The 10,289-nt window shown below is 52.5% G+C and overlaps 1 protein-coding gene across 1 annotated transcript; it reads left to right on the top strand.

Moving 5' to 3' along the window:
• The first annotated feature begins 1,690 nt into the window (after positions 1–1,690).
• On the top strand, positions 1,691–3,879 carry RAB42 (RAB42, member RAS oncogene family). Its single transcript, XM_005875100.2, has 2 exons — positions 1,691–1,952; positions 2,667–3,879. The coding sequence occupies exons 1-2, from the start codon at positions 1,714–1,716 to the stop codon at positions 3,085–3,087; spliced, it is 660 nt and encodes a 219-aa protein (XP_005875162.1). The 5' UTR covers positions 1,691–1,713; the 3' UTR covers positions 3,088–3,879.
• The last annotated feature ends 6,410 nt before the right edge of the window (positions 3,880–10,289 follow it).

Raw genomic sequence — 10,289 nt, 5'->3', positions numbered from 1 at the left:
TCCCCCATCCCACCGATTTGCCACAAGTTACACTGGTAAAATCCACTTGTTTGGGACCAGCCAGAACTCCAGCCTTGATGCCCTGGGTTGCCAGAAGGTCAGACTGGACAGGGTGGGGTGGATCTTGGAAGCAGATGTGCCTGCCTTACCCTCACCCCTAACCCAAGTGGGATCTGACCACTTGGTCCTCTTAGGACTTACTTTGCTGCCTCCTTTAGTGGCATATGGAGGGGGTTATAAATAGTGAGACAAACTCAGATGTGAGTCCCAGCTCTGCTGTGTGACTTGCAACAAGCCGCACATCTGAACTTCACTCTAAAATGGGCACAGTGACCCTCCCAAAGGGCTGCTGCCCGGGAAGCATAAGGAACAGCCATCTGGCCTTATTAATGTTAGCTGTCCAGTCCACAGGCCAACTGCACTCTGTTAACATACAAAACATTCAGCCCTAGCTGGTTGTTATAACTATACCTAGTCCCCAAGTTTCTATTTTTGCCCCTAATAGTTTGATTCCCAGTCAGGGCATATGCCCCGGGTTTCAGGCTGGATTCCAGTGTGGGCCATGGTAGGCAGCAGATCAATGATTGTCTCTCATCATTGATGTTTCTTTTCTCTTTTTTTAAATCGTTGATGTTTCTATCTTTCTCTCCCTCTTCTTTCCCCTCTGAAATAAATAAAAATATGTGTTAAAAAAGAATAGAATTAGCCTGACTGGCATGGTTGAGCATCGAGCTATGCACCAGGAGGTTATGGTTTAATTCCCGGTCAGGGCACATGCCGGGGTTGCCAGCTCAGTCCCCAGTGTGGGGCCTACCTACAGGAGGCAGCTGGTCAATGATTGTCTCTCATCATTGATGTTTCTATCTCTCTCTCCCTTTCTCTCTGAAATATATATATATATATATATATGGTTGTTGTTTTTTAAGTTTAATTTCAGACCATTCTTTGGTTGCAAGGCCTCCATGCGGACCTTCCCTGAGTTAGGTTAGCATGTGGCCCCTTTTCGTCCACATCTCCCTCTGGAATCACAGTCCTCTGTGTCTGTTCCGCCTCTTTTCCTGAGGTCCCAGCACAGGCAGCAGGAGGAAGCTTCGGGGGCTGTTGAACATTGAGCCGGAACATTGAGCAGGAGGCCCCAGGTCAGGATCCGTGGGGCTCCAGAAAGCGCCTCGGGCGCTCCCCCCCCCCGCCCCCGCCCGTCGGGAGCAGGAAAGAAGCACCTATAACCCATCAACTTTCTGGAGTGGTGTCTCCGGGTCCAGCATCAGGGGCCCAACTGGGGAACTAGCAGGAGAGTGGGGCCGGAGAGAGAAACATCCCCACAGACAGATGCAGGAATGACGTGGCCGATCCAGCACTGCAGCTCAGGCAGTGCCTGCGGGATTGTCTGGATTATCGCTCCTCCCCACTTCTCCTCCCGCCTTCCTCCCGACATCTAGTTTAATCTTTTCATCCGTGACGTGGGGTTACTCTTATCCCCATTGTACAGAGGGGAAAACTGAGGCTCACAGAGTCAGTGACTTGCCCAGGTGTCTTCACCGGCCAGTTTCCCCGGAGTCAGGGTTCCTGGGCTGTAACACCCGGGCTCCGCAGTCCTCCACTTGGGGGTGACGGGTCGCTCAGAGCCCGAGGGGGCGGGGCCACCCTTCCCGGCCTCGGTGCTGGGCGGGGCGGGACGGTGACCGCGGGACAGGCTGGAGGCGAGACTCGGCCATGGAGGCGAAGGGCTGCCGCTACCAGTTTCGGATCGTGGTGCTGGGGGACGCGACGGTGGGTAAGACATCGCTGCTGCGACGCTTCGTGGAGGGCGCGGCCGGGACCCTGGAGCCCGAGCCGGAGCTGGAGGCGGCGCCCACCGTGGGCGTCGAGTTCTACGGCCGCGCGCTGCAGCTGCCGGCGGGACCGTGGGTCAAGCTGCAGCTCTGGGACACCGCGGGCCAGGAGCGCTTCAGGTGCGGGCGAGGGCGGTGCGGTGGGTGCGCGGTGGGCGGGGGAGGGACCAGAAAGGGGGGATGAGGCGGTGAGGGACCTCAGGTTTGGGGATCCGCTCAGAGGGGTCAGCCTCAGTGGCCCCGTTAGAGGTGTGGGTCTCCAGTCCTTCCCTCCTGAGTCCCGCCGCCTACAAATGCAGCTGGTGGGCGCGGCCCGAGCCAGATGCTGGAGACCTGTTGCGCCTTCCCCCGCCCCCACCCCCCTCACCGTCAGGAAATGCAGGCCTTGGATGGGGGAGGACCCTCATTGAAGCCTGGAGGGATGAAGGATGTGGGTGCTGAGGGGGCCCACGGGAGCACGGAGAGCGAGGTCGGGGGATGGGAAAGGAGGAGAGGTTTGCGTTGGCCTTGACGGATGCGTAGGAGTTTGCCAGGCAGAGAACGGGAAGCGGACTTTCCGGCGGGCAAACATCAGGCCTCCTCCAGGAAGGGAGGGAGGAATGGTCAGGAGAGTATGTGCATCAAACTTACTCCCTAACCGGGAAGCGCGCACTCTTGGGAGAGAGACAGCGTCCAGGAGCCGAAGCACAGGCCGTGTGAAATGAGCTGTAATGGGGAGAAGGAAAGGGGGGAGGGAGGCAGTCAGTGGATGCAGGGGAGGTCCTGCCTCTGGGGGGGCCTTGAAGGTAGGTACAGGGCTCTCCCCATTGACTCCTCTCTCCTCAATCCCATCAGGTGCATGACCAGGTCTTTTTACCGGAATGTGGTGGGTGTCCTGCTGGTTTTCGATGTGACAAACAGGAAGTCCTTTGAACACATTCCAGACTGGCACCAGGAGGTCATGGCCACTCAGGGCCCCGACAAGGCAGTCTTCCTGCTCCTGGGCCACAAGAGTGACCTGGAGAGCACCCGCTGTGTCTCAGCCCAGGAGGCAGAGGAGCTGGCTGCCTCCCTGGGCATGGCCTTCATGGAAACCTCAGCCAAAAAGAACTGCAATGTGGACCAAGCTTTCCAGACACTTGCCAACGCCATCCAGCAGGCCCTGCAGCAGGGGGACATCAGGCTGGAGGAGGACTGGGGGGGCATCCGGCTCATCAAGCCTCAAATCCCCAGGCTCCCCAGCAGGAAGCAGCATGCAGGCCCCTGCCAGTGTTGACTCTGGGAGGGAAGGGGTTAAACCAGTGCCAACCTCAGACGTGCTCGTGGGATGGAGACTCTCTCTCCAAAGGACAAATGGCGGAATATACCTGAAGGGATCATATAAACAATATCCTGGCCTCGTCATGGCTCCTGAATCTGGGGTCTTAGAGCTCAGCCCCTTTCCACCAGGAAGGTCTAGGCTCTGGCCAGGTAGCTCAGCTGGTTAGAGTGTCGTCCCAATACGCCAAGGTTGTCCGTTAGATCGCATACAAGTATCAACCAAAGAATGCACGAATAGTGGAACAATAAATCAGTGTCTCTCCCTCTCTCTCTAAAATCAATCAACAAAAGGAAGTTCTAGAGGCAGGTATACAGCTTCCTGTTGAGCCTGCTTCGTCATAAAACACCCTGCCTCAAGGGAGTGGGGGGTGGGGAGGTGCATGAATGAGATAATGGATGGGATAAGCTCAGCCAGAACCTGCCACTTGCTGAGAACTAAATGACAAGAACTGTCATCACCACTCCTCTTGGCTGGGATGGGCCATTTCCAGCAGCCTTCCGGGGCTGGGACGCTGAGACGCTGAGTCTGTACACGCTGCACAGGTGAGGATGAGTGCAGGGAATTTCAGGGGGAGCCTGGCTCAGAGCCTCCTTAGGTCCTCAGGCTTGGATGAGTCTGGGCATGGAAATAAGGTGTGGTTGTTGCTGCCCAGTGCCCTTGGTCCAAGGCCAGGGACTGGATCTGGATCTGGGAGGCCGGGCTGAAGAGCCCATAGCCTCCTCCTCACCCTTATCCCCACCCCACGCCCCCCAGCTGCTGGCAGTGCTGTGGAATGAGGAAGACACTCTCTGGGAACTCCCCACCCCTCAGGGGCAGCCCACATCCAATGTGGATCTAATGGGGGCAGGATATTCAAAGGCCAGGCCTTCTTGTCTCAATGCTGAACAACTCTGAAGGCCAAATCTCACTTTATCACTCACTAGAGGCCTGGTGCACAAAATTCATGCACTTGGGGGGGTGTCCCTCAGCCCCGCCTATGCCCTCTCACAGTCCGGGAGCCCTAGGGCAGTGATGGCGAACCTTTTGAGCTCGGCGTGTCAGCATTTTGAAAAACCCTAACTTAACTCTGGTGCCATGTCACATATAGAAATTTTTTGATATTTGCAACCATAGTAAAACAAAGATTTATATTTTTGATATTTATTTTATATATTTAAATGCCATTTAACAAAGAAAAATCAACGAAAAAAATGAGTTCGCGTGTCACCTCTGACACACGTGTCATAGGTTCGCCATCACTGCCCTAGGGTGATGTCCGACTGCCACTTGCTGAGAACTAAATGACAAGAACTGTCATCACTACTCCTCTTGGCTGGGATGTGGCCATTTCCAGCAGCCTTCCAGGGCTGGGACACTGAGTCTGTACACTGCTGCACAGGTGAGGATGAGTGCAGGGAATTTCAGGACATCCTTAGCGCTGCCGTGGATGTGGGAGAGGCTCCCATCACTGCTGCTGAGCTTGCCATCTGTGAGCCTGGCTTCTGGCTGATCGGCACTTCCCCCGTGGGAGGGCACTGACAACCAGGGCCAGCTCCTGCATTGAGCATCTGCCCCTTGGTGGTCAGCGCATGTCATAGCGACCGGTCGTTCTGCTGTTCGGTCGATTTGCATATTAGCCTTTTATTATATAGGATTATGTAGTCCACTGAAGCCATTGTTGTGACATCACAGATAAATCCTCCCTCTGCTCAGTCCTCCTTCCTTCCTTTTCTCCCCCAAACAGGTTTATTTTTTTAGATATGTTTTTATTGATTTTCAGAGAGAGGAAGAGAGATAGAAACATCAATGATGAGAGAACCATCGACTGGCTGCCTCCTGCATGCTCCCTACTGGTGATTGAGCCCACAACCCAGGCATGTGCCCTGACCTGGAATCCAACAGCAACCTCCTGATTCATGGGTCGACACTCAACCACTGAGCATACCAGCTGGGCCCAAGCAGGTATTGATCTCAATAATGCCCTAATACAGTTGACCCTTGAACAACACGATTTTGAACTATTTGAACTGTGCAGGTCTGCTTACACATGGATTTTTCCAATTGACCCATATAGTTCAAACCCGTTATTCAAGGGTGAACTCCATGGATGGGTCTTTGGGGATGAAGGAGGTCAGGTGAAGTTACACCCAGACTTTCTATTGCACAGGAGGTCAGCCTCCCTAACCCCAGAGTTGTTCAAGGTCAAATGTAAATGTCTACACACTAATTTCAGAATTTGCCTCCTGGGGAAACTAATTTGCAACAGAAACTGCAAGGCAGGGAATGTCCTGGAGCAATCAAAGATGGCTTCATGGAGGAGATGGTGTTTGTGTTGGGAAGAATCTCAACAGGTGTGGAGGGGGTGTCTTGAGGATGTCATTGTGCCAGTGGTCATGGGAAGGGCATGGACAGTTGCCACAGCAAAAAGAGCACTGACTACTTAATTTTGTGACCTGGAGCCAGTTACTGCACCTCTTTGAGCCTCAGATTCTTTCTCAGGAACAGGTGACTGACATTCCCTCCATCCTAGGGTTCTTGGGAGGTTTTCAATCAGGATGAGTTTCTTAGCTTCCTCCCCATGGCAGCTGGGACAGGTGGTGTCTCCCTGTCTCCTCTTCTAAAAAAAACCTTCACTCATCCTTATGACAATCTTGCAAGGGTGGCACAATTATCCCCATTTTACAGATGGGAAAGCTTGGGCCAGGAGAGGGAAATGATTTGCTTTAGAGCATATTATTATTCCTTCATCAGATTTTAAAAAATGAACATCTGCTATGCCCTAGCTGGCTCGGCTCAGTGGATAGAGCGTCAGCCTGCGGACTGAAAGGTCCCAGGTTTCATTCCGGCCAAGGGCACATGCCTGGGTTGCGGGCTCAATTCCCAGTGTGGGGTGTGCAGGAGGCAGCCAATCAATGGTTCTCTCTCATCATTGATGTTTCTGTCTCTCTCTCCCTTCCTCTCTGAAATCAATAAAGAAATATATTAAAAAATAAAAATAAAATAAATAAATAAAAATGAACATCTGCTCTGTTCTGGGCTCTGGGGATACAGAATTGCCCTCCTGGGGCTGACATTCTAATGGAAGAGAAATAAATGAGTAAATAAGTGAACCAAACTATTTCTAGTTGTGGTGCTATAAAGATCACAGATAAGGGTGATGTGGGTCCTTTAGAGCAGGTGGTTGGGGAGGGCTTCTCTGAGGAAATGACCTTTGAGCTGAAACCTGGAGGAGAAGGAGCCAAGCTAAGAGCAAAGAGCTGAGAGATCTGGGCAGAAGGAACAGCTGCCAGCACCGACTGAGCATTTATTTTATTTTTTTACTTTTATTCATTGACTTAAGAGAGAGAAGGGAATGTTGATTTGTTGTCCTACTTATTTATGCATGCATTTGTTGCTTTTTGTATGTGTCCTGACCAGGGATTGAGCCTGCAACATTGGTGTATTGAGATGATGCTCTAAAACTGAGCTACCCAACCAGGGCTGAGCACTTCTTATCTACGTATATAAAACCTTAATATGCAAATAGACCAAATGGTGGAACAACCGAACAACCAAACAACCAAACAACCGGTCGCTATGATGTGCGCTGACCACCAGGGTGTGCACGCAGAACATGGCAGGCGTCGGGATGGTGGAACAGGTGAGCGGGGACACCATGCTAAGGCGGGGCACTGGTCGCTGTCATTGGGGTGAGATTCTGGTGGTTACTGAAAATTCTTTGCTCTAGCACACCATGGTCCTACCTAGTTCTCGCACCTGCTGTTGGCACCCGGTGCTGGCCCCTATCGCTCAGCACCATCAGTGGGTGTGAGCAGTGGCTGCTGGCCCCGATCGCCCCTCAGGGCTTCTCCACCTCCCCCTGCTCCTGAGGGGTGATCGAGGCCAGCAGCCACCTCTCGCACCTGTTGCCAGCGACGGCTCCACTTGCACCCACTGCTGGCGCTGGAGCTGCCACTTGCACCCACTGCTGGTGCCTGGTGCCGGTCCCGATCGCTCGGCACCGTCGCTGTCGGCCCTCATTGCCCCTGAGGGCTTCTTCACCTCCCCCTGCTCCTGAGGGGCAATTGGGGCAGCAGCCACTGCTTGTACCCACTGCTGGTGCCAGCCCCAATCGCTCTGCGCTGTCAGTGGGTGCCATCAGCATGTGGGAGCAGTGGCAGCGAGAGCGGGGCTGCCAGCAGACAGAGGACAGGAGCTGTGGCGGGAGGGGTGCAGAGGATGGGTCGAGTCCCACCCCTGTGCCCACCGCAGCCTCATGGCCCACAGTTCCTTTTAAGGCTCATAAATTCGTGCACTGGGCCCCTAGTGTATTGTATAAGGTAGTTACTTTAATTTTCCATTTTACTGATATGGAGAATGAGGCCCAGAGAGGTTAAGAAGCCAGTAAGGTCCGGCTGGTGTGGCTTAGTGGTTGAGCATCAACCCATGAACCAAGAGGTCATAGGTTTGATTTCGGTCAGGGCACATGCCTAGTTGTGGGCCTGATACTCAGTAGGGGACGTGCAGAAGGCAGCCAATTAATATTTTTCTCTCATTGATGTTTCTATCTATCCCTCTCCCTTCCTCTATAAAAAAATCAATCAATAAATAAAAAATAAAAAAAGCAGCAGCCAGTAAGTACAAGGGAGAGCCCGGAGGCAAGTACTAGCTGGGCTTTTTCTAGGAATCTATTGGAGATCTAGCGGCTAGAGCTAGAATGACGTGAAGAAGCAGGAAATGCCCTTAACTTGGTGTGTGGTTCATCTCCAGGAGCTTCCCCACCCAGGATACAGGTCTGAACTGGAGCTTGCTTGGGAGCTAAGCAGCTAATCCTGGGGATGGAGGTGGAGATTTGACTGTCAGGTGCTCAAAACAAAGTCCCACATCCCTGGAGGAGAGGAAGGAAAAACTGTCCATTCCCTCTCAAAACCCTGGCCAAGTATTGAAGAACCAGAAGGAAGCGGGTCCCACCCAGGGCAGGGTCCACCTCCAAGGCAGAGACAATGCCCATTGTCCCAGCTGCCTCTCCCCAGAAATGTCAGGTTTCCCATCTGTAAAGTGGGGATAATAATAGCTTTTATCTCACAGTGTTGTGGTAAGGATTAAATGATTATTATATGAACCCGACCACATGGAGGGGCTTACACACTGTGAGCTACTTCTTTTGCTAGTTGCTTATTATCAACCCTGCAGAGACTCTGTGAAGTTACTTAGCTTAGGGGGTAGAGGGCCTCATGCCCAGGGTGGGGGCGGAACTGCACCAGAGATGGACATACCAAGTCAGAGAATCCCTTGCAGCTCACTGGGTGACACCCTCTCCTATACCCTCACATCCAGTCACCAAGGCATGTGAGGGCACCACTCCAAACAACTTTCCAAATGTATCCCTCTTCCACCTTACTACCTACCTCCACTCCAGTCCAGGCAGCAGCCTTCTGATGAGTTTCTGCTTTTACAGTTTCTCTCTCTTCTTCCTCCAGTCTGTTCTCCACTGCCTGGCCAGTGATCTTTTCAAAATGCAAAGCTGACCATGTCACGCTCCTGCTTAAATTCCTTCAATGGTTCCTGTTAGTTTTTGGGTAAAGACCCCCTTTGCTGGGGCTGACAAGGCACACCATGACCTGGCCCACCACATGCCTCAGGGCTGGCATACATACAGTTCTCTCTCCACGAGAGAGATCCCTTCACTCAGGTCCCTCAAATTATAGCTCAAGCCCTAGCCGCCTCTTCACACGGCTCCCCCCGACCCTCCCCCCCCCTCCCCGGTTCAATTCCAGTCAAGGGCACATACTTCAGTTGCAGGCAGGTGCTGCAGGAGGCAACCAATTGATGTGTTTCTTTCACATCAGTGTTTTTCTCTGTCTTTGCCTCAGTCTTTCACTCTCCCTAAAAACCAATGGAAAAATATCCTCAGGTGAGGATTAAAAAAAAAGATTATGGCTCAACTGGTCAGACGCCCTCCCCCTGGCCCTGTGAACTTCTCCGTTGCAGCCTGTCACAGTGACAGTTTTATATTTATCCAATCACAGGATTACTCCCTGTGTTTTTATTTTACTCATCACAGTAACCCACTGCCAGGCCCGGGCCCAGCTCACAAATGCTTGTTGAACAAACAAGGTCCTTTCATATGCAGATAGGACAGAACTCAGGTGAAACTACTTACTTACCTGTCACACAGCTGATCAAGAATTGAGGTCTCTTGGCTCTACCCCAGCTCTTTCCATTAAACGGCCCGAATTCCCCATCCCCTTCTGTCCTTAATGGAGGATTCAAAACTAATTCTGGAATCCTTCTTGGCTACCGAGGTCAGTGACTGGCTCCTACTATCAAAACTTGGTGGGAGGCCTTTTGCTGTTTGGTATCACCAACAGAACATGGCATCAGGAGATTCTGGAGAACGTGAAACCCTTCGGCATCCTCTTCCTGGTGGTAGGGCACAAGAGTGACCTGGTGGCTGAGTGACAGGTGGTGCCAGAAGAAGGGGAGAAGCTGGCTGCCTCTTCTTTGGGTGCTCACTATGTTGAGACTTCAGCCAAGAGCAACAGTACCATCAGCACAGCCTTTGAGCTGCTCACTCAAAAGATCTATGAGGATGTGGAGAGGGGTCATGGGGCCAAACTGAATGGGAGTGAAAAGCAGGGTCCCACTGCAGGCCAACCTCAGGAGACAGAGAACCAAAGCAGGGCAAGGGGGAAGTGCCTGTGCTGGTGTCCCTGGGTGGAATAGCCACACCCCCTGAAGCCCATGAAACCTTCATGACCCACAAGGGCTATGCTGGGCACAGGACAAGACGATGCTAAGTGAGCTGTTTCCTGGTGAAAATACCAGGACCAGGGACACCGGCAACTAAGTGCAGACAGGCCCCAGCACAGACAGGCCTTTCCCCATCCCTTCTTCGGGCTCGGGATGAGCACAACTTTCTCTAGGAATTCCAGAAGAGCAGGCTTTGCCAAAATCAGGATGCCTCTTCAGTTTGGGGTTCAGGAGAGAAGTCACCCTACCCAATTCTATGGCAGAGAAACTGAACTCAGTTTCTGCTAATGGTGTAGCCTTCCTTCGAGTACAGTAATGAAAACCCCATGGTTTTTTCTTAACCACAGAAATGGATAACATTGCTGCCACCTGCTGACTGGGAAGCTGCATCAGCCTTGCTGCTGCTCCTAACTCCCTCTTGGATTTCAAAGGCTGTAAGCCATGCA

Source organism: Myotis brandtii, unplaced genomic scaffold (assembly GCF_000412655.1).
Source record: "Myotis brandtii unplaced genomic scaffold, ASM41265v1 scaffold456, whole genome shotgun sequence".
Classification (NCBI taxonomy): domain Eukaryota; kingdom Metazoa; phylum Chordata; class Mammalia; order Chiroptera; family Vespertilionidae; genus Myotis; species Myotis brandtii.
This window is presented reverse-complemented; position numbering and strand designations above follow the sequence as displayed.